We start from the raw sequence: 24,910 nt of genomic DNA, 5'->3' as shown, positions 1-24,910 counted from the left end.
GAATCCATGCTGTCTGCTGCTTAAATAGTTTGTTTCCAGCAAGCACTCATCCATGTGGTATTTTATTATTCGTTCCAGTATCTTCCCAACTATAGAAGTTAAACTAACAGGTCTATAGTTACTTGGTAAAGACTTTATTCCCTTTTTAAATATAGGCACCAATGCCAATGGTGCAATGTTCGCTGAGAGGTACCTCTTGTCATAAGTAATAGGTAAAGGTCTCTGTGTAGCAGCTATAAAGTGGCAGTCTTTAGTACTAATGCTTCAGCTGGCTAGCATTGGGGCCCATTTGTGGTGCACATGAGAATAGTACCAGTCAAGCCTGCAGGCAGCATTAATGCTACTAGATGGCTGTATTGTCAGCTCCTAAAAGTTATTAGTCTCTCTAGCAGCCGATAATAAATCTCCACAGCACCAGCTCACCATCCAGTCACACACAACGATTAGTCCACTCTCTACTCTGCACTAAGGTGATGGTCTGTTGGCAACCCTAAACTCAGCACTCTAAATCTCTCTCAGGATACTGATATGCAGTAGGGATGGTACACACTGGGATAGTGATGTGCACTCTCTGGTTTCCCTCATGGCAAGAAAAGTTATATTCTGTACAGCCCGAGAAAATTCAGCTCTTCCCCATCCTCCTGGGAATCTCTCTCTGGGCAATGTAGTTCAAAAGCTTTTGATTACATAGTAGAGTCCCTGGAATGGGCACAATTAGCTGCGAAAGCTGGCAGCCTCGAAAGTATTTAGAGATGTGGTCCTTAGAGACTTAGATCTGTTACCCATTAAGAGGGTGCATACTGATAAGGCCTTATTAGTCGGGCTGGACTCCCTATGTGAGAACAAGGGGTTAGTTATCAGGTCAGCAGATATGGGAGGGGGGATTATAGTTTTGGACAAGAAAGATTATCTCACAGAAATGTATAGGATCCTGAGTGATCGGGATACCTACACCCCCCCTCCCCACAGATCCTAAAGCTCTGTATAAAAAATAACTATTAGATCTGGTTCAAAAGGGGGCTGATTTAGGGATATTAAATAAAAAAAGAAAGGGAGTACTTGGTGCCTGTAGCACCTCCCTAAAATACATAAGCATCCGACCTGCCCCCTGGGACGTCCGATAATTAGTGGTATCGATTCCATCACTTCCCAGGTGGGCAGATATATCGACTTCTTCCTACAGCCGCTGATCTGTAAGATGCCTTCGCATCTTAGAGGCTCCCACCACGTCATTATTATTCTTACTGAACAAACTCCAAGAGCCAAATATGTGGTTGGCGACGGCTGATGTCACATCTTTATACACTGTCATCTCACATAATCTGGGTTTGTTTGCTGTGGAATATTTTATAAAACGAGACTAAGCACCGTTTGATGAACAGATTACTTACATCCTGGAGTTGCTTTCCTTCGCAGCTTCTCAGTTATTTCTGGTTCAACAATTAGTTCTTCAGGCAGGACAGGGGAGTCGCTATGGGGGCCAAGTATGCCCCCAGTTTGGCGAACTTGTTCATGGCCCTGTGGGAGGAGGACATCATCTATGCCCAACGGAGACCTCAGGTAGTCTTATGGGCCAGGTATATAGACAACGTCCTCCTCCTATGGGATGGCAACCGTAGTGATTTAGACCTCTTCATGGAAGAGCATAATGCTAATACTAGGGGGATTTTTTTTTCAACTTTGAGGCCAGTCAAGAAGAGATCCATTTCTTAGACCTGAAGATTACCATTAAAGATGGCTCCTTTGTAACATCTACTTTCTACAAGGAAACGGATATGGGTATGCACATCTGCAAGCTTTTATATATATATATATATATATATATATATATATATACACACACACACACACATTGCGTGTATAGATGTGCTTTTAGCCGCATCGGTTTTTATGCCTGGATAGCCAATCACCGGCTCTAAACAACGGTACCAGGATGATGCCTGCAGCTGTGGGCATCATCCCAGTATAACCCCCAAAAGCTGAGGATGCATACGCTCGGTGTGAAAGGGTATATTATAGTCATACCCATGATGTAATTTGGGCAAACCCCAACAAGCATGAGTATGCATGAAGAAAGATTATATTATGTTTTTGCTTATAAACAATAAGTTGCTAAAATTTGTATAAATTAACCACCTGCCGACTATTTACAGCCAGAAGGTGGTTCTAATCTGCCTGGAGGCCATCAATATACGGCCTCTGGCAACGCGCCGCTGGGGGGCGCGCGTGCATGCCAGCCACATCACACAGGTGCCGATGCGCGTGCCTGGCGGACGTGATGTCCGCCTGGCACCCGCGATCGGCAGTCACAGACGTGGATCTCTGTGTGTAAACACAAAGATCCACGTCCTGTTAGGGAGAAGAGACCAATGGTGTGTCCCTTGTATATAGGGACAACCATCAGTCACCTCCCCCAGTCAGTCCCCCACAGTAAGAATCACCTAGCAGGGAACATATTTAACCCCTTGATCGCCCCCTAGTGTTAACCCCTTCCCTACCAGTCACATTTATACAGTAATCAGTGCATTTTTATAGCACTGTTCGCTGTATAAATGTGAATGGTCCCAAAAATGTGTCAAAAGTGTCCGATGTGTCTGCCGTAATATTGCAGTCGTGACAAAAATCGCTGATCGCTGCCATTGGTAGTAAAACAAATAATTATTTACAATTTTTTTTTACCAAAAATAGGTAGAAGAAGAATACGTATCAGCCTAAACTGAGGAAAAAAAATAGTTTTTTTATATATTTTGGGGGATATTTATTATAGCAAAAAGTAAAAAATGATAAAATATGGATAGAGGGCGCTAGGCCCATACAAAGTAAGTATAGTGCCGTGAATAGATATCTAGTTAACAATAAAATTGCAACATAAATAACAAAAAATAAAATGAAAAATGAAAGTCCCAACAAATTGCAGTCAGCGCTGCACTTGAAACCACACACAGAGAATTCAAATATGATCAGATGCAAAATAAAATAAAACGATGAACAAAGTCCAATTGTTAATTAACAGTGATTCTGTGAAAGAAAAAATGCCACCACCGCTTCTGAATAATTTTCAATTCCACCCAAGGTGCTTTAGAAAACGATTTGCTCTTACCAGAGCTCGTTGACCCCTTTAGTGAAAAAGATGGTCAACTGAGCTTATGCAGGATTGTGCCTGCACACATGTAGATACGGACAGACCGCTTTGCAGATTCAGGAACCTCAAGCGGGATTATATGCAAGAGAAGAGAAGCCAGGAAGCCCAATAGCGTGATACCGTTTAATTTAAAATTTTAAAACATACATAAAAAACAGCCAAATGGCTCCTTACATTGGGGGGTGCCCATCCGGCACTGAGGCTGCGGACTTGTCACCGCTCAAAGCGGTTCCTATACTGGGATTCGCTGGGGGATGAAAGCCGCCGCTAACATACCATCCAAACGATCTCTCCGACAGTCCAAAGCACGGGGGGTACGTCACGTGACCAAGCTGCCTCCGACGTACGTTTCGTTATGTTAACGTCATCAGGGGGGCGTCCCCCTGATGACGTTAACATAACGAAACGTACGTCGGAGGCAGCTTGGTCACGTGACGTACCCCCCGTGCTTTGGACTGTCGGAGAGATCGTTTGGATGGTATGTTAGCGGCGGCTTTCATCCCCCAGCGAATCCCAGTATAGGAACCGCTTTGAGCGGTGACAAGTCTGCAGCCTCAGTGCCGGGTGGGCACCCCCCAATGTAAGGAGCCATTTGGCTGTTTTTTATGTATGTTTTAAAATTTTAAATTAAACGGTATCACGCTATTGGGCTTCCTGGCTTCTCTTCTCCTGCATATAATCCCGTTTGAGGTTCCTGAATCTGCAAAGCGGTCTGTCCGTATCTACATGTGTGCAGGCACAATCCTGCATAAGCTCAGTTGACCATCTTTTTCACTAAAGGGGTCAACGAGCTCTGGTAAGAGCAAATCGTTTTCTAAAGCACCTTGGGTGGAATTGAAAATTATTCAGAAGCGGTGGTGGCATTTTTTCTTTCACAGAATCACTGTTAATTAACAATTGGACTTTGTTCATCGTTTTATTTTATTTTGCATCTGATCATATTTGAATTCACTGTGTGTGGTTTCAAGTGCAGCGCTGACTGCAATTTGTTGGGACTTTCATTTTTCATTTTATTTTTTGTTATTTATGTTGCAATTTTATTGTTAACTAGATATCTATTCACGGCACTATACTTACTTTGTATGGGCCTAGCGCCCTCTATCCATATTTTATCATGTCCACATACCACTTGTGTTTTTGAGGAGCAGCTTATAACACGTTACATATTTATATACATTTAAAAATATTTTTATCTTTATTTTATATATGTTTTTAGTTAGGCGCGGAATTTCACCATACACAAAAAGTAAAAAATATTGCATTTTTTTCAAAATTGTCACTCTATTTTTGTTTATAGCGCAAAAAAATAAAACCGCAGAGGTGATCAAATACCACCAAAAGAAAGCTCTATTTGTGGGAAAAAAAAAAAGACGCCAATTTTGTTTAGGAGGAGCCACGTCGCACGACCGCGCAATTGTCAGTTAAAGCGACACATTCCCGATTTGCAAAAAGGGGCCTGGTCCTTTACCTGCATTTTGGTCCAGGTCTTAAGTGGTTAAATATCGTACCTGCTGGGTGTCTATAGTATGCCTGTGAAGTGGCACGTGTTTAGAACTGTCCCATGCACAAAATTAGATTACTAAAGGAAAAAAAGTAATTTAAAACTGCTTGCGGCTTCAATGTAATGTCTGGTCCCTGCAATATGGATGAAAATCATTGAGGAAAAATAGCACACAGTACAAACACTACGTAGCTTTAGGTGCACACTGCAGCGGACACGGGCAGTACACACTACGTAGCTTTAGGTGCAATCTGCAGAGGACACGGGCAGTACACACCAAGTAGCTTTAGGTGCAAACTACAGAGGACAAAGGCAGTACACACTCCGCCGAATCCTCAAGTTTTTGAGTATCCCGCACCGCAGTGATAAGAGCTCCAACAAGCGCCCTATTATGCACTGACCCTGAAGCAGAGTCATCCTTACTGTCCGTGTGGACTAGGCCTGCATCTTCTGACATTACGGAACCAGGGCCGGACGCAGTAGCAGGGCCGATTCCATGTCAGAGACATCCCCAGAAGAAGGCGGGGGGAAGGGGGGTGCTTTTTACCCCCCTCTGGCCACTCACCGCTTCGATCCTGGCAACAAACGCCTCAAGGACTGCCGTCATAGCATCCACAGAGGCCACAGGAACAGGGGCACTAAGGGTTAACTATGGCATGTCTGGGGGGGGAAGCCTCCGGTTCGGACGCCATGCTGACCCATTCTAATGCCACCCTTGTACTGCAAGGCAAGACCCACAGGCCACCCTCCCGGTTGCAGCAGAGAGCAGGGGACCCCCCCAGAGGACTCACCACCTGACCAGGCTGTACTGCTGCTGTGACTGCCCAGAACACTGTGCCGTCCCTCAGGAAGTGTGCTGGAGCCGTTCGCGCGGTTATTCTGGCCACTAGAAGCAAAACCCCTGCCAAAATGGCCACCAACATGCAAAAAAAAAAAAACAGCATGCGGGCTACAAGAAAATGGCCGCCAATCGTTAATAAAGGCGCCTGTCACCGGCAAAATGGTGGCCGTGCACAGTACAAAAAAAAAACACACAGTGAAACACTGCATACACAGCAAAACATACAGGGCCCTCGGACAGGTCCCCCCCCCTGCACACACGGCATCAATAAAAAGCACCAGCACCCCCTACAGCAGCCGGAGCCCCCCAGGCGGACCCCTCACCTCAAGGCCGACCACCCAGAATGCGGGGAAGGAGGGAGAGAGGAAAGTAGGGCGGACCCCCGATCGACCTCCCCAGGAATACACCAGCCGAACCACCATGCCAAGGCAAGGGGACTGCTACTTACCCGTCCTGCGACCACCGGATGGAGGCATCCCAGACAGAACCATTGTCCACGCAGTTACGGCATGGCTGTCGGCCCGGCACACTGACACGGACATTGAGATCGGTCATATGTGTGCCCCGGAGCGTATAGCTCACCGGTCACCCCTGGAGCAATGAAGCATGTCGTGGACGGCCCAGCGCGTAGCTAAAGGCCGGCACACGCTCGATGGCCGAACATGGCGGGACTAAAAGGATCGAGGATCCAGCCTGTCACCCAGTCGGCAGTTGATTGTAGATCCCAGGATCCAAAAAAGCAGGAAAAAAAGAAAAGAAAAGCGAGAAAATTGCAAAAAATCTCCAGAGCACATGGGCCCAGTGGAGCCATGCCATCTCCTTTCGCTAGGCAGAAAAAAAAAACTGAGGCTGCATGAGGCAGAGAGGGATGTACCCCTGGGAGGTACTGTACTGGTGGAGTGTTTTAACACTTAACGTGCTGTTTTCTGCCTAGTCAATCTCCTAAAAGGAAGGATAATACCCTAAGGTCAATTGCTGCTGTGTCCGTCCATGAACGGAAGAGAAAATTAACCACATCCTACAAATGCTGTCAGGGGTATGTAAACGTGTAAGTCCAACTGTAGTTTGCTTTAAAGCTTAGTCCAGGGGTTGCAGAACAGTCTGTTTTACTTACCCGACTCCCTGCTTCAGCAGGCTCCCTCAATTTATGAGACCGGTCAAGCACAGCTTCCTCTAAGCCATTCTTGCATATGGATGTACCTGCACAGCCACCACACACAATAACCCTGCACTGTATGATAAGACCAAGGCTCCACACAGACCTGATCTTTGGGGGAAAATGAGAAGCGTACCAGAGCAGGAAGGAAGGGCTGCAATCTTTTCAATTCCCCATTTAAACTTTTTTTCTCCAATTCTATACCCCTTTTTCAGATGTCTTCTGCCAGGTACATGTGACACTGGGGTCCTCTTATTCTGTATTGGTCTCAAAGCAGTGGATAGTCCTGGATAATGCAGAGCAGGCTGTCTTTTCAATCAGTACATTGCAGAGCGTCATGCTGAAGCAGAACAAGGACATTCAGCATTCATAGCTTTTTGTCCATCTTCCAGGTTGCGGAACCTGGCTTTCTTTAAAATCGCAAGACTAAGGACATCTTGTGGCAAAGAAAAAATACTGCACAGGGCAGCCCAGGATTTAAGACAAGTATTGCAGAGCTGCTTTTTAAACCTCCATTTAGCCTGAAGATGGGTTTTAAGTCCGTTTGTAACCAATCAAGTAATAAAAAGGTCGGTTTATGAACAGCACATGCATAGGAGAAAACAAAAAAAGTCAGACACCAAAAGTATGTACAATAATCCATTTAATTCTAAAATGAAAATAAAGATAATTTGAGAACCATATGCTTAAAATCTATTTGGCGTCATCTGGTATACAATCATATCAACTTTCCAGTGAATGCCACTGGCAACTTAAAATGATACAGCAGAGTGGCTCACTTGACTTGCATTGTATTGCAAGAGGTTTTTGACATGTATGCTTACAATTTAGAGTTTGTCGTCAGCCCTTCCAAAACTGCTGGAAGTTTATTGTTTCAAGATTCCCAAGCATTTGGACTTTTAAGTGCATACAGCAGGCCAATTTATCAGAAAGATCATGGTATTTGTAGTGATTCATAGTTCTTAAGCGGTGAAACAGAAGTGCAACTTGAAAAAAAAAAAAAAAAAAAAAAGAAGAACACACAAGAGTAAGTAACACTAAAATATGGGTATTTCTTGCACTTTTTATTGCATTTTTTTAGTTTGTGTATTAATGCAATACAAGTAAGTTTGTTTCTTTTTAACATTCTGCAAGGTCTTTCTGTATGGAGACATTAATCTGTGCTTGGTTTTTAACGGAGTATCTGTTAACAGATTTAAAATTCTACCCCATTTGAGGGAATCCTATTGTTTAATCTCCCAAAACCTGGCAAGGTCAAACAATATTCATCATTATATCATTTAAAATAAACCTATCACCAACTTGAACTTCCACTGCACTGCGTGCTTAAAAAGGAGACTAACCGAAACCTAGATTTAGGTTTGGCAGGTTTCAGAACCCTAGAGATAACATTACCCCACTGCATTATATAATGTCACACAGGAGACTCAATGGAGCCAAAAGTGGACCCACTGCATTACATGATAACAATACAAATGACTCCGTGAAGCTAAAAGACCCCTCCACATTACATGCCGGTGACTCTGGAGCCAAACTGATGTCACTGCTTACATAATGTCACAGAGTTGACTCACTGTATTACATATTGCCAATAAAAACCCTGTGTCAAAATACAGAGGAATTATAGACTACTAGCAGATAGTAATAGTGGTATCTGGTAATAGCGGTACCAAGTGTCTTCTTTCATACACACCACTTGGTTTTACTTTCATATCGGTGCACTGTAAACTCACAAGCAGGGGTGCTGACATTCTAGCATTAAAAATAAAATCTCTGCAAGTTTAACAAGCATTAATTCTGAATTTACAGATTGCCCCATATGTAACTAAAATGAAGGACAGTTGGTCAATCTGTTACTCAAAGTAACTAATCACTCCTTTACTTTCTAGACAAGGTTTAAAATTAAAAGAGAGACTTCCTATGTATAAGGCAATACTGACACTTCTTTAAGTTTTAGAAGTATGGGCCTAATGTCAGTTTTGGAGAGGTCAGGGATTGTTTAGAACCATCTAGAGGACTAAAATGATGCCTCGTGGTCTTCCATTACTCAGAACTTCTATTTGATTTGCTCAGGCAATATGGCCTCAGTAAGACCCATATATGACCCACATTGAAATCAATTGGTGTGATTCAAAACCACCCATTTCCTGAGGACTGTAAAACTGCAGACATCACATTTTATTGGTTAGTAGACATTGCCAATTCTAAATATATGAAAATTCTGGCCATCAGGTAGAGAATTTCTTCTTAACCACCAATCTGCACACATTCACACTAACCATACAACAATCTTAATTAAAAAAAAAAATGCTTAAAATATTATGGAATCATTTTGTTAATTAAGAAGCATAACATTAAAGCAAGTCCAGAAACCATTTCTATCTTGGCTACAGTCATCATGTCACTAATGACTATTAAATAACTATTAAAATTTACATCAATATAGTAAAAAATCTGATAAATCTCCTATTTAACTTCAGCACATGAACGGATTTACCTGACTTTGAATGAAAAACACTGCACTGAGCAAATTGTTGCCTGAAGCAGGATTAAGTAAATCCTGGTTTGAAAATATTCATTCAAACTAACAAGTGAAAAAAAAAGGGGTGGGGTGGTGTGAATGCCTTAAGTGCTGGAAATCTACTAGTGTGTCCTTGATTCATTTGATGATCATCATAAATTAAAAACTGCAGGCATATAAAAATAAATACATACAAAAATAAAAAGTAAAAATACAGGATTATGGTTTTGTGCCAACCAGTATTTTCCTAAAGGGGGAACAAAAAAAAGCTGGGACAGTTACATGTGTTGGAAACTATAGTACCAAATAAAATCTGCATAAAAAATAAACCTATACAAACAAAGCCTGTTACTCTGGCAAGCAGTCTATTGGATGTTGCCTGTGTATGAAATTCAAACGAGTTGTGTCAATTACAAAGAAGGAAAAAAAAAACAGACACACACACATAGGAAACACAGGCTCAATCAAAAGTCTCACAAGTCATGAATTCAATCTCACCGCAAATTTGGAAGGAAACCATGTACATCCAAGTCTGTTATGAAAGTAATACAGCTATAAAATAAATGATAGGTAAAAGTGCTTCTCATTTAAGCCCATGCCTTTGAAAAGGATCACAAGATTGAAAGACCTGCCATTGCGACTCTCCAAGGTTATAACCTTTACAAAGGTAACATTGCTCTTCTTAACATCAAGCCATCTCACTTATGGTTTGCTGCTGTTCGTATTGAAAGTTATGAAACTAGTATGGAGTATTTGGAAATTACAGGAATGAAGTCAGTCCGTTATAAAACTATAACTTCACATCAAAATTTTAAAAATAGGCTTAAGAAACAAAATAGAATACAAAATAAAAAATTTCCAAATATTATATCTACAAATCCGACTGGTGAGTGTTAAGGGTTTGTGTGGAAGGAGTTGGTGCTACAAAAGGTCCTTGTGTAAGAGAGGGGAGTCTCCTCTGGCTCTATTTTTATACTGGTGGACTGAGTTTCTGGAAGAGCCTCAGTGGAGTTGTGGTCCATTTCTGCAGGCTGTCCCCCTTCTTTATTGTAGCTGTACTGCTTCAGTCTTATGTGCCATGCCAAACTGCACACTGCCGATACGGTTTTGAACTGGTGAATAACATTGCGAGGGATAAAATAGATGTCGTTGTCACACAACTGAATGCGTGCATACCGGATTCCTTCCCGCCGCAGTTGGTTTAGCTTTGCTTCATCCACCCACTGAACACACTAAAAAAAAAAAAAAAAAAAAAAAAGGAAAAAAGTTTTATTAAAAAAAAAAAAAAAAAAAACAACAACAACAGTCTAAAGCTGGATTCATATGATGCGTTTTCCATTAAAAACCATAGAAACATATTAAAACGTATAGGTCTAGACACAGACACACATTAACACATGCTGATAGTGAATACAAAGTGCACTGCAATGGTCACAACAATGCAAAGTACACATCAGCAAGTATTTTAATGTGCTTCTACTGTTTTTATAGGAAAACATGTCAGAGGGAAACCAGGTGTGCGAATGGACCTTCATTTGTATACACAGAGTTTAAAAACAGATTAAAAAGCACTCCTGACAAGAAGGGAGGTAGATAGAAAAAAATCTAACACAAATGGCAATAAAACCTTGACCAACAGCCCAATGCCCAATCGTTCCCCACTCAAAAAAAACAAAAAAAAAACACACCACCACACACATACACACGTTATACTTGCCTGCTCTTGCACCGAGCAGCCCCAATCCTCCTTTTTGGGTCCCTTGCCAATGGTCCTGGCCCCTCCCCCCTGCAGAGTGTCCCCCATAGCAAGCGTCCGTTCACACACAAATCGCAGCTCGGCCCCACCCTCGCTTTCTCCTCACTGGCTCCCGCTGCGGTGTAAGCCAATGAGCAGAGACAGACCCGGGAAAGCCACTGCTCGCATGCACATTGCTTGATCAAGATAGGGCTCATGTAAAGGTCAGGGGTTGGCTGGGCCTGCCCCAAGAGGGTTTTTTTTACCTTCATGCATAGAATGCATGTAGATAAAAAACCTTGAGCTATTAGAACCACTTTAAACTGGCAATACAGTAATTTTCTTATTTTAGTTTTTCATTTCTTTCTGCAGTGGTGAAGCTGGGCAGGAGACAGGAAGACACTTATTGAGATGAGGTGAAAAGATAAAACTACCTTCTTGAGGAAGGAGGACCTAGGTCTTATCACTTATGTGTTTGTTAAAAATACAAAGACAAATTACAAGGAAAGGCTGCAAGATTAGAAAAATGCCTTGCAGAGGTAATGGCAACAAAGAATGCAACTTAGTTTATGTACAAGTGTGGAAAGAGCAATGTCCCTGAAAGTTTCAAAAGGCATTCTTTGAAGAGCCAACAGAACCAGAACCAAATCCAAATGCCACCAGTGGTTGCATATTAAACCAAGCAATAGCAGATGAACGGTCTTTAGAATAGAATCTCAAGGGCCAAGATTTGTCCTTTGATGGTTTGGGCCGATTCAAAAAAAAAAAAAAATTCCTTTCTTTGCACAAGGCAAAGTATGCAAAGGCAAAATATGCTTTTCACATGCAATGGTAGACTTCCTAGCTTTTAACAGCATGAGAATTACCGAATCAAAAGGAGGGCTGTCCCTCCAAATCTGGGCTTTGACAGCCATGTCAAGTCAGTGACTGAAGCAAGGTGATAAACAGCCTTTGGGCGCTTGATGAAATCTGAAGAGTCCACAAGATATTTTCAGTTTAATCATGGGTCCAAACATTATCGGCTGAAGCAACTTGTCAGCCACTGTAGAGACAACCAAATAGAGTTCCAGAGTGTTGAACAGAAGACAGGATTAGTATGACGGCCAAGTCCCAAGACAAAGGGCACTCCTCTTCAGCCCTACAGGATCTTCCAAGGCATTGGGAGGAAGAATTTTCCCCAACCGCAGCTGAGCTACCAGATCAAAGATAACTTGGCTCTCTGTGTCAGGTGGGTCCATTTGTCTAAATAGTGACCAGACTTTTCCTACAATGACAAAATGTTGAGTTTTAGAGGTCTGTAGTAGAACTTGGTCTCCTCTTGAAACACTGCGTGCAGAAGACAGACCAAAAGGTAGAGCTCTAATTTGAATTGGGCACGCTTACGCCAGCCCCATTTACGATACGCCACCGTAGGTTAGGAGGCAAGTACTTTGTGAATACAGTACTTACCTCTCTGACTTAAGGCGGCGTAGCGTAATTACGGTACGTTACGCCGCCTTAAAGATGCAGCGCTCTACATGAATCTAGCTATTTGTATTAAAAAGATAGATAGGCTCCAGGCTTCCACAGCCACACTGCTAAAGTCAGCAAGCGTGGAAAACAGTTCCTTGGACAAAAGATTTGGGCAATATGGCAGAGCCCATAAGTCTGCTAGGAGTCTGAGGTCCAAGTACCACATCTACTTTGGATAGTACAGTGTGGTAAGAAATCACTAGAATGCTCAAAATCTTGATCCCAAAAAGCAGAGGCTGTAGTTTCAGAGAAGGATGACCAAGTGCTAATTTTTGTGCGACACACATCTACCTCTGTCTCCTGCTCCATCTGTCAACCACCTGTCATATGAAGCTTTAATAAAAGGATTATTGGATGTGCAGCCGTTCTAAAACCATTTCCTCATATTACACAGCATGCGAGCTGGGCTAGCACCAGACAAATGGGTGTGGGGGATCAACTACAGACTCACTCACCTGGAGCGTTTTTTTTTGTTTCATACAGGCACTGGGAGGGGATGGCATAGAAGTACTTTACATCTGAGTCTGCGATCACTGAAGTGATCTTTTGCATAAAATCAGACATGACCACAGACTTCCCTGGATAATGCAGGGGTAGGGATCAGGTTGGAGGAGCCTGAAGACTCAATCAGGAGACAATGATCCAGGCTGTCGGCATTAGGTCCTTTATCAGGGACACTGCAAACCATCCCGAAGCGGTCAGTGGATTGTGACCTGGAAAGGCCCACAGAACCACTTACTGTGTTCTTATGATCCGACATACTGCAGTATGTAAACAGTTCAAACGCTCACTATATGGGTATTAAAAACCCCACTATGGGTTGGGTTGGGATGGTTTTACAGCTGACTATCACTGTAAAGCAGCAGCAAGGAAAAACCTGTCAGGTTTGCGGAGGTTGTGGGAATCTGCATAATTATGCGAGCCCTTTCAACTGCTACAGATTGTGGGGCCTAGGTCAGAATAGTACAGGAATATCTATTGTTCAAGCACCAGACTGTCTCAAGTGGCAGCAGGCTGGGCATGTGCACATAGGCCCAAGTGACGCAGTGGCATTCCAACAGCTGCAAGGTAGAACTGGGCTGGTTGTATGCGACAGAAGTTAAAAACAGTACCAGCCCTGTAACAATGAAGAGTCAAAGCACCAGTCTCCAAGCATTAACCCCTATGGGGGAAATAACAGGAGGACCAATCACAGGCCCAGCTCCATGAAAAGGTGGAACAAGGCCCAATAACTTGCTGCCGTGGTGGTCAGGAGAGCACCATGTGGTAGCAAAACATCAACTACAGGAGAGTGTTAGTACAGGACTCCGTAATGTACATCACATTTCAAAGTCTTTCCCGCAGGTGGACATACTCCTCAGGGAGTCTTCAGGGATAGGATATGCTGGCAGACCTGTAAAGCACTCTGTGGCCTACACACCACACTGCAAAAAAATAAAAATCTAGTAAAATGGGTTTGCTTTGTTTAAAAGGAGATAAGACATGCCATTCACATAGGATTAGGAAGAATGTAAAGCATGATGAGAGTGGGTAATATCTGGCTGACTAACAACTTTTGTCTGTCAGTGCTCAATCTCCTGTATGTCAAAACCTAACCCACTTGACTTGGAATTCCTTCTGAACCTTAATGAAAGATGAAGAAAAAAGGTTTTGCCTGCATTTCCACTTCATATTTTACATCAAGTGTGTGAACAAACATCTATACCCCTAAAATCACCACCCCTGGGAAGCAGGAGAAACAGCAGCAGCAGTAAAAAAATCAGTCAGGGAAAGAAACCAACTGACTGATATCCAGAGAATGAACATCCATAAGGTTTCCTCAAATTGCATGGTCACCATTGTCCAGCTTACGCATTTCTAAAATTTTCTCCCCAAAATTTTAAGGAAAGGAACCACTTTTAGATAACAGTACTATCCACGGAAAAGCATCATGTACAGTTCTTAATACTTTACCTGGGACACAGGAGGCTCATGGAGATCTAGCTGTAGCCTCTGCACAACTTGAGAGAAGTCTTCTGCATGAAAGCAAATCACATCTTTGGTTTTGCGGGGTTGATCAGTCCTGGCAATAAAAAAAAAAAAAGTCAAAGTCACCAAGACTGTTCTGCAGGTTTGTTTTTTTACTATGGTGTAGCCGAGTCCATATCAGACACATACATTGTTAACAATTACAGTTAATAACATACAGAATGGGTATAACAAAGTCTTTACTTATTCAAAATGAATATGTTCATGCAGATTTTTCAAAGTTTTTATTTTTTATAACCATTTATGCAGAACAGCAGCCTGTTATTGAGCATATGTTTTATACAACTCAAATGCTGTGTTGGAAGAACAGTTGATACTTTTTTGGATAATGACAGAATATGCATAATATCCAAATATGCAGCTTTCAAGGTCTAAATGATCTTACCATTCTCCAAACTGCACGGCCTTCAAAACCCCTACAGCTGCTGTACTCTCCCAGTCAAAACCTTGGCCAACATGATCTGCATGTGCTCTTGTTCTGTCTTCAAAAAGGACCTCTCTAGGCTCACTAGTACGAGGCAGATATTGCAAGTTCTTTATCTCATTCATCGATCTGCAACAACAACAACAAAAAAAGACATAAGTTGAATGCAACCTACTCACCTGTAAACTCAATGTAGGACTCTGAATTAAATATTAATCTTCCCTTTTTACACAAATATAGGCTAGGGGATTAAAATGGAAAACAATTTGCCAGGAGTAGTAGCATTTATTTTGAATATTACCACAGTCTGAGTCAGCTACCCATATTATGAATATTACCACAGTTGGCTACCCCCACACTTTGGGTAGCTGACTGTGGTAATATTCATAATATATTATAAGGTACAGTGCCAGTGGTTGCCGGTATTTTAAGTCCACTCCTCACATGCCCCTCTTTAATAGCCTGTCTGACCACTTAAGGACCGCCTCCTGCACATATACGTTGGCAGAATGGCACGGCTGGGCACAAGCACGTACCTGTACGTCCTCTTTAAGTGCCCAGCTGTGGGTCACATGACCGTGGTCGCGGGACCCGATCGCCGCCGGAGTCCCGCGATCGGTCCCCGGAGCTGAGGAACGGAGAGAGCTGTGTGTAAACACAGCTTCCCCGCTCTTCACTGTGGCGCTGTCATTGATCGCCTGTTCCCTGATATAGGGAAAGGCGATCAATGATGTCACATGTCCAGCCCCACCGCCCTACAGTTAGAAACACATGAGGTCACACTTAACCACTGGGGGCGCTGAAGGGGTTAACTCCCAAACTGCAACTGTCATTTTCACAATGAACAATGCAATTTAAATGCATTTTTTGCTGTGAAAATGACAATGGTCCCAAAAATGTGTCAAAATTGTCCAAAGTGTCTGCCATAATGTCACAGTCACGAAAGAAAAAAAAAAAACACTGATCGCCGCCAATAGTAGTAAGAAAAAAAATTATTAATAAAAATGCAATAAAACTATCCCCTATTTTGTAAACGCTATACATTTTGCGCAAACCAATCGTTAAACGCTTATTGCGATTTTTTTTACCAAAAATATGTACAAGAATACGTATCAGCCTAAACTGAGAAAAAAAAATTGTTTTTGTTTTTTTAATATCTTTTTTTGGGGATATTTATTATAGCAAAAAGTAAATATTGTTTTTTTTTTTTCAAAATTGACGCTCTATTTTTGTATATAGCGCAAAAAATTAAAACCGCAGAGGTGATCAAATGCCACCAAAAGAAAGCTCTATTTGTGGGGAAAAAAGGATGCCAATTTTGTTTGAGAGCCACATCGCACGACCGCGCAATTGTCAGTTAAAGCGACGCAGTGCCAAATCGCAAAAACTGGCCAGGTCCTTTACCTGGCGTAATGGTCCGGGTCTTAAGTGGTTAAAGGGGGGCATGTGAGGAGTGGACTTAAAAAATACCGGCAACCACTGTCTCTTATAATATATTATGAATATTATCACAGTCTGAGTCAGCTACCCATATTATCAATATTACCACAGTCAGCTACCCCAGACTCTGGGTAGCTGACTGTGGTAAGATTGATAATATGGGTAGCTGACTCAGACTGTGGTTATATTCACAATAAGGGACAGTGATTGCCCGTATTTTAAGTCCACTCCTCGGCTCACATGCCCCCCTTTATGTTGCTGGTGTGCACACTTACACAGTGCGCACTCACTGCTGTGTATGTTTAGTTTCCCGGCCAAAAAACGTGGTGGTACCGCCCACGCATCACCGACATATAGCGGCGCTGCACCGCATCATGCTCTCTAATGACCGACATCAGTTCCGATATCCGCCATTTGCATTCCACGCTGGTTCCGTGGATCCAGCGGGGAGATCAGAAAATCACACGAATCCAGCGTGGAGATCACGGGCGGGTGGGGTGAATCGAGATTGCGATCTTATAATGATTAATCGTGCAGCTCTAACACACATACACACACACACACACACACACACACACACACGAATAGGGGAAGTCAAACTTAAATATTATACTGTGGGCATAGTAAATCTAAGGGAGGTACACATTCATCCAACTGTTATGAAGCGGGATTGCATTCCTAAGACCCCTTTCACACAAAAGCGCTTTTCAGGCATTTTAGCGCTAAAAATAGCACCTAAAAAAAAAAGTGCCTCTCATGCCTCAGTGTGAAAGCCTGCGTGCTTTTACACTGGAGCAGTGCGCTTGCGGGACGGGAGAAAAAGTCCTGCAACCAGCATCTTTGGGGCGGTTTGGGAGCGGTGTATACACTGGCGAATAGGCATCGCTGCAGAAGCAACTGCAAAGGGCATCGGCAGCACTGCTACCAAGATAGACAAGGGAAAGGAATCACCGCTTCAGGTGGATCTAAGCAGACAATTTGAGGAACCTCTCAGAAGTCCAAGGTGCTGGCAATGCACAAGGCAAACATGGAAAAAGTGGAAATGGATGGACAGCCGCACTCCAAAAGGAACTTGAAGTAGTCTTTATTAATAAAACTGGACATGTAAACCCATGACTAAGCACTAACAGTGTGCGAAACGCGTCGGCTGTCCCCTTATGTGACTGTATTTTTGGATTTACATGTCCAGTTTTATTAATAAAGACTACTTCTTCAAGTTCCTTTGGAGTGCGGCTGTCCATCCATTTCCACCTTTTCCATGGCAGCGCTGCTACACGGGCACATTTAACCCTTTCCTTGGCTGCTAGTGGGGGTTAAAAAGCACCTCGCTAGCAGCAGCAAAGACGGCGGAAAAGCACCACTAAAACTAGCGGCGATTTATCGCCAACACATCCCCGTCCCAGTGTGAAAGCAGCCTAATCTATTAAAATCTATATTCAATCTAGAAAGCCCTTTAACAGAATTGATGATCACAAAACACGCACCCCCTTACCTTCGACGTTTAAATGGGGATTTTGGCATGTCTGCCGTGGGGATCATTTGCTCTCCTGGCCTCACCCACAGAATTGGGCCATCATCGCTTTGTGATCTGCACTGAAGTTTAAGTGTAGACATTGTGCCCCATGGTAAAGTCATCTGAAAAACAAAGATGACATTGCAACATTTTTAATTCTCACAAGCAGCTTTAAAAAAAAAAAAAAAAAAAAAAAAAAAGTGGTGTCAATACATGGGACATTTTAAAAAGCTTTGAAGTTTTCTACCATGTAAATGATTCATCACACAGTAGTTCAAAATACTGTGTGGGATGCCTAAATATAATATTTGCACCAAATAAAATCTCATCCACTGTTTCACGTAAGATTTCAGCCCAAGTTACCCAGCAATACATTTTTCTCATTTTGATTATTTTATTGAAAAGTACTCTTCGGCACATTTATACCAGTATCATACTTAGCTACATGTTTTTATGACGGCTTTTGCTACCGTTTGGTATTACTCGCACCATGTTTACAGTTTATGTAGCTACATCGATTTTATCTCCAGTGCAATATTTATTTGGTTACCTACTTGAAGACTATAAAAGTTTTAATGCTATTCCCATCGAGCGCTGCCTTTGTGTGTGTTTTTGTATCCTGCTATCCATTTTTCCAGTGGTTGGTAGCTGCACTGGGAATCGGCCTGCAAGGAGATCAGCTAAAAGTAGTTGGATCTGTATGTGCGTTATAATTAATCGAAATTAGTCAATAAAAACAAAAAAACGATTTATCGAACACAAAAGTTTTGATCAGTAACGGCCCTAAAAAAAAAAAAACTTCAATTGCATCATAATAAAGCAGAACAGTTATTTGGAAAGATGCCGAGTGCATCTTGTGTGTCTGTTCCCTATTGCAGTAGTTATTAATTCGGAACCACTAATCAATATGAGGATAGGAGTTGCCCATCTATAAAATGTCCAGCTCAATGACAACAGCAAAGTCTGCCATATGTGGTGGTCTAATGGCAAAAACAGTATATAGTTGAAGGGTTAGTTTACCTTTTCACAAAATAGAAAGGTCAACTCACCCACCCCCTTGGTCCCAATCTCCTTATCCAGTACAACAGTCCAACACTTTAAAACATCACCATACAGTGCCACGATCTTGCGGACCAATGTAGAAACTTTGTTCAGGGACCGCGTCCCAGAATAAAGGAGCTTCAAAGAGGCTGGTCATTGCTCAACAGGGTCACCGACTAATGAGCATTTTGTATGGCACGCATTAGTAGTTACACTGGGTTGACAGATACTGTATGTTGAGGGTAACCAGCAATTTAAAAAGAGCAGGTAAGGGAAAAAAAGTCTAAAGCAGGCCATAGACTGAATTTCTTGATCGATCAACTTGGTACATTCAACCTGCCCATACATGGTTTGAATCTCAGCCAGCTCCTGCTTAACCGGCCGAGATTTAAACGGACTCTGGTCAGTCTTAAAAGGAGATGTGGGCAACAAAAGTCCAACCACTGCTTAGTTTAATGTTTGCATCGAAGAGTCAGAGGGTAGAACTATGGCTTAACCACTTGCCGACCAGGCCATAGTCGAAAGACGGCTACAGCGCAGTCAGCTAGTTTTGGGAGGGCGTCCAGGGACATCCTCCCGAAGTAACGCACACCGGGAGTGTCCGAAATGGCCAGTTTCTCCGGACCCGGCGCATCACAGATCGGGGGTAAAAGGCCAAGGAGAGCGTCCCTTTATCACGTGATCAACGACGGAGCGGTCACTTGTCAACAAACCGGAGCATGCCTGGTTCAGCTTCTCCCCTTTCCTCACACTGATCGGTACAGCAGCGCTGTGGGCTGGATGTGTGCCCATACATGCCCAATTCGTGCTCACCCGTGCAAACTCAGTGCTCATCCTTATTTGCTAAATTGTAACAGAAACAAAAATTTTCTGTCTTTAATGTATAGCGCAAAAAATCAAAACCCAGTGGTGATTAACCACTTAAGGACCGCCTAACGACAATATACGTCGGCAGAATGGCACCGCTGGGCACAATCACGTACCTGTACGTGACTGTATAAAGCCCAGCGGTGGGTCGCTGCTTCCCCGTTCTTCATTGTGGCGCTGTCATCGATTGATTGTGCGTCCCTATATTAGGGAACACACAATGACGTCAGACCTACAGCCACACCCCCCTACAGTTGTAAACACACTTCAGGGAACACAACCCCTTCAGCGCCCCCTTGTGGTTAACTCCCAAATGGCAACTGTCATTTTCACAATAAACAATGCATTTTAAATGCATTTTTTGCTGTGAAAATGACAATGGTCCCAAAAATGTGTCAAAATTGTCCGAAGTGTCCGCCATAATGTCGCAGTCACGGAAAAAAAAAAAAAAAAAATCATTGATCGCCGCCATTAGTAGTAAAAAAATAAATAATTAATTAATAAAAATGCAATAAAACTATCCCCCGTTTTGTAAACGCTATAAATGTCGCGCAAACCAATCGATAAACGCTTATTGCGATTTTTTTTACCAAAAATAGGTAGAAGAATACGTAATCGGACAAAACTTGAGTAAAAAAAAAATTCATATATGTTTTTGGGGGATATTTATTATAGCAAAAAGTAAAAAAATAGATATTTTTTCAAAATTGTCACTCTATTTTTGTTTATAGCGCAAAAAATAAAAACCGCAGAGGTGATCAAATACCACCAAAAGAAAGCTCTATTTGTGTGAAAAAAAGGACGCCAATTTTGTTTGGGAGCCACGTCGCACGACCGCGCAATTGTCAGTTAAAGTGACGCAGTGCCGAATCGCAAAAAGGGGCCTGGTCTTTTACCTGCATTTTGATCCGGGTTTTAAGTGGTTAAATACCACCAAAAGAAAGCTCTTTGTGAAAAAGGGACACAAATATCATAAAGGTACATTGTGACTGAGTAATGGTCATTCAATATGTGAGAGAGCATTGAAAGCTGAAAATTGGTCGAGTTAGGAAGGGGTATAAGTGCCCAGTGGGCACGTGGTTCAAATATTGTAAATGAGCCAAATTCAAGGTAACAATATCTAAATATGTAATGTAAAGTAAACTTTCCAGAAATGTTAAACCACGGAGCCGGGAAAACAAAAAAAATAAAAAAGATAAATAAAATATTAGTGTGCAGTAGTTTTAGAAATTGAATTGGTTTGAAACACTTCCTTACTTGAAGATGCTACTGGTGAAGAAACACTTTGTAATGATCCAGAAGCAGCAGAAAGTGTTTCTGGAATAAGAACTCATTCAGGAGGGAAAAAGCTACTCACATTTTCATTCTGGTCCCCCTCATTTAACAGCATAAAGTATTTGTATAATGTCTTTAGGGCACTTCTGGCACGCAAGGATGTGTTTTGTTATTGTAGCATTTGTAAAATAAATATTTCTTCTAACAATATTTGTAAATTGCAGCAGGGGAGGAAAATCAATACCAATTTACTGATCAGACTATAGGTACACAATTATGCGGTGATGGTGGGGAAGGTTATAAAGATAACATTTATTTTTCAAACAAATTCACCCTCTAGCCATCAATTAAAGCCTGAGAGGACAGAAAACTATCATCCTCTGTATACCAAAAAAAAATAAAAATCACTCAACTGTAGGAGGTACAAGATGAAACCCACAAGAAAACTAAACCATTTCCCCTGCAGTGCCCCCTAGTGGCATAAATTCATATTTCAATTGTTTGAGAAGTGCATTGAGAACTACAGTGTAACATGAACCGTATTCCAGGAATTGCTGGTCTTCAGCTGAGATAACGTGCAATTTAAGACTTTACATAAAGTCTCAGAAATCTTTCACGATATATAAAAAGATTTAATATATTTGTAAAAAAACATATTCCACACACTTTTTCCCCCACCTTCAGCAATAATCAGATAAAAGCATATGGAAAACCTTAGAGTAACTCCATTTTTGTTGAGAAAAAAAGCAATTACACAAGCAGGAAATGTTTCTAGGGGTGGGCAGTACACACTCTGTACAGAACAACTCCAGGTGGCCATATTGCAATGCATTCGCAGAAAATTACAGCGGCTGCAGATTGAAAAGGAAAGGTAATTTTTAATAACATTCATTTACAAATATGACTTGTGTCGCAATTGTATACGCTATATTATTTTTTCTTTGCCATTTTTTCCCCCCTCAAAAATGGAGTTACCCTCTAAAAATATAAGGCAATCAATCGGGTTAAATCAGATATGAGGTGCATATCAAACTAACCTTTAAAAATGGAGACTCTTCCAACATGTCTAGGAACTCTGGAAAAAAATCTCCAACTTCTTCATCAACTGCTCCAACCAGGCTGATTTGTCTCATTGGACCTGCTCTGTATGTGCCACAGCAGTAGGTTCTGCTGACCTAGGAGGAATGGATAACCGAATCAATAAACATTGTAAATATGTATTTTTATTTTTTTATCTGTCAAGGAAAAAACTTCTGTTCTCATGCTATTGCTTAGTCACAATTAACACTTATAGAGGTTCCCTATAACAGTACAATAATTCACTTTGACTTTAGTTCCACTTTAAAAGTTCAATAATACTTCAGTTGCTTACACATACCAGCAGTAACTTTTATAGTTTCTTGTATGACAAGAATTTCAGCTTAGAAAAATTAAATATATTCACTTTTTCAAAAACGTATATAACCACTAGGAATTATTAAAAATAGGAAGACTTGCATGGTTCATAAAAACAGTTCTCCTGGTCTATTGGGACAACAGCTTACAGGTAACAGTTTGTATTAAGTAAAGTACAATGACCGGAGGTGTTTTTTGCACATTGCAAGTATATATAACCTTGAATAATTTTAGCCCACTGTTGGCTGAAAATGGGTAACAGGAGTTCAGAATGAACTGCAGTTCTGTGACCTACAGGAGTAGAGCCAAAATACCGGTGAACAGAACTGCACAGGTGTGAACCCAGCTTTAGGTCCCTTTCACACAAGGTGAACTCATCAATCAAGTGGATCCGCTCCGCTGATGCAGAGCGGACACAGCCCGTCTTTCTCTATGGGGCAGACCAATGAAAAACGGATTGCCTGTCCATTTCCATCCAACTGTCATGTGATCGCCAGATGGGAAACGTCCCCATTCGTATGTTTTTGGTGGAACAGATCGGATCAGATACAGGCGGCTGTAACCGGACACGTCCGTTTACATTCGGTTCCCCAGAGAGAACAATGGGTAGTCCGATCGGGTCCACCTCAAAAACGGACAGGTCATCCCAATTGATCCGCTTCCAGTGCATGAAAATCTATTTCCACCTTTGCAGAGAAAATTCAGAGAACCCCTACTTTATATTAGTTGCATGTTTGAGAATATTTCAAAATGGCTGCATACACTGTATTTGTGGATAATTCTATGAAATCACTTCGCTTTCCCCTTCCATGTAATGTTAAAAAAAAAAGGTGGGGGAGTCATGTTTACCACAAGTAACCCTGTATGTCCTACTAGCAGATGTTCATTATCAGTTGTAAACCAAATGTGCACACTGTCTGACGGCCGAAAGCGGTAAAGATAGCAAAGCTTGGGTTGTACATTGTACAGTATATGTTAATGCACCTTTTAGACTTCATGCACATGTGGAGGGTTGCAATTTGTGCACTTAGGAATGACAGATGTTCCATGCAGCCAGTCTGACAAAATAAACACGCAGAGATGCAGCAGCTATAGTGATCCTACTGACATGTGCCTGAAGCTGCTGTGCCTAGCTTTGACAGGCTGGCGGCACAGAAATCCTGTCATTACAAAGAAAACAAACAGGTCAACCCAATTGACCCGCTTCCAGTGCATGGAAGTCTATTTCCACCTTTGCAGAGAAAATTCAGAGAACACCTACTTTATATTGGTTGCATGTTTGAGAATCTTTAAAAATGGCTGCATACACTGTATTTGTGGATAAATTCTATGAAATCGCTTTGCTTTCCCCTTCCATGTAATAACACGACGGGCTGTGACCGCTCTGCAACAGCGGAGCGGATCCACTTGATTGAGTTCACCCTGTGTGAAAGGGACCTAAAGCTGGGTTCATACATATGCGGCTGCGGTTTCAGTGCAGTTCTGTTCACGGGTTTAGGTGCAAATTTTTACCTCAGATCCGATCCGATCCGATTCCTGTCAGAATTGGTCTATTCACCTGTGTGAATGAAGCCTTAAAGCGGTTCTCCACCCTAAAGTAGAGTCCCGCTGATCGGAACCCTCCCCCCTCCTGTGTCACATTTGACACCTTTCAGGGGGGAGGGGGGTGCAGATACCTGTCTAAAGACAGGTATTTGCACCCACTTCTGGCCCGGCAAATGAATGCCGGGCAAAAGACAAGCATTCCATCACATCCCGTCGCCCCCCCGTTGTGTGCTGGGAACACTCGGCACACAGCGGGAGCCAATCGGCAGGCGCGGCGCGACTCGCACATGCGCCGTAGGGAACCGGGCAGTGAAGCCGCAGCGCTTCACTTCCTGGTTCCCTCAGCGTGGATGGCGGGGGGAGCAGCAGAGAGACGAGCGATCGCTCGTCCTCTGCTGCGATCGGCGCTGGACTCCAGGACAGGTAAGTGTCCTAATATTAAAAGTCAGCAGCTGCAGTATTTGTAGCTGCTGGCTTTTAATATTTTTTTCCCATGGCACATCCGCTTTAAGAAGGTGAAATTTACTAAGACTGGAGCACTCCCGAATCTGGTGCAGTTGTGCATTGAAGCCAATCAGCTTCTGACTTCAGCTTTTTCAATAAAACTTGGAAGCAGATTGGTTTCTATGCAGAGCTGCAACAGATGCCATGTTCCATGTTTAGTAAACTTCCAATCTGTTCCTTTAGTGCCGGTTCACACTACAGCGACTTGGGATCCGACGTGCCCCAAGTTGTGTGACATGAGAAATTCCATTGAAGTAAATGAGAGCGGTCATAATACACACTACTGAAGTTGCTCCGACTTCAGAAAAGGTTCCTGTACTACTTCAAGGCGACTTCTAGGCAACTTGTACCCATTGATTTCAATGGAAGTTGCCTCCAAAGTCAGATCACTGTCTTAACTGAAGCAACTTTACAGGAAAAGAAAATAGTAGGGCTGCAACTAACGACTATTTTCATAATCGATTTAGGTG

The 24,910-nt window shown here is 42.3% G+C and overlaps 1 protein-coding gene across 1 annotated transcript in view; it reads right to left on the bottom strand.

The window, feature by feature from the left end:
- Window positions 1–7,685: 7,685 nt before the first annotated feature.
- Window positions 7,686–24,910, bottom strand: part of RSBN1 (round spermatid basic protein 1) — a 51,368-nt gene continuing 34,143 nt past the window's right edge. Inside the window, exons 3-7 of the mRNA XM_040337466.1 lie at window positions 22,034–22,171; window positions 17,793–17,935; window positions 14,822–14,989; window positions 14,362–14,470; window positions 7,686–10,393 (exon numbers count right to left, since the gene is read on the bottom strand). Coding sequence (XP_040193400.1) covers window positions 10,055–10,393; window positions 14,362–14,470; window positions 14,822–14,989; window positions 17,793–17,935; window positions 22,034–22,171 — 897 coding nt within the window. The 3' untranslated portion in view covers window positions 7,686–10,054. The remainder of the gene's footprint in view (window positions 10,394–14,361; window positions 14,471–14,821; window positions 14,990–17,792; window positions 17,936–22,033; window positions 22,172–24,910) is intronic.

This window comes from Rana temporaria, chromosome 2 (assembly GCF_905171775.1).
Source record: "Rana temporaria chromosome 2, aRanTem1.1, whole genome shotgun sequence".
In the NCBI taxonomy this organism is placed as follows: domain Eukaryota; kingdom Metazoa; phylum Chordata; class Amphibia; order Anura; family Ranidae; genus Rana; species Rana temporaria.
This window is presented reverse-complemented; position numbering and strand designations above follow the sequence as displayed.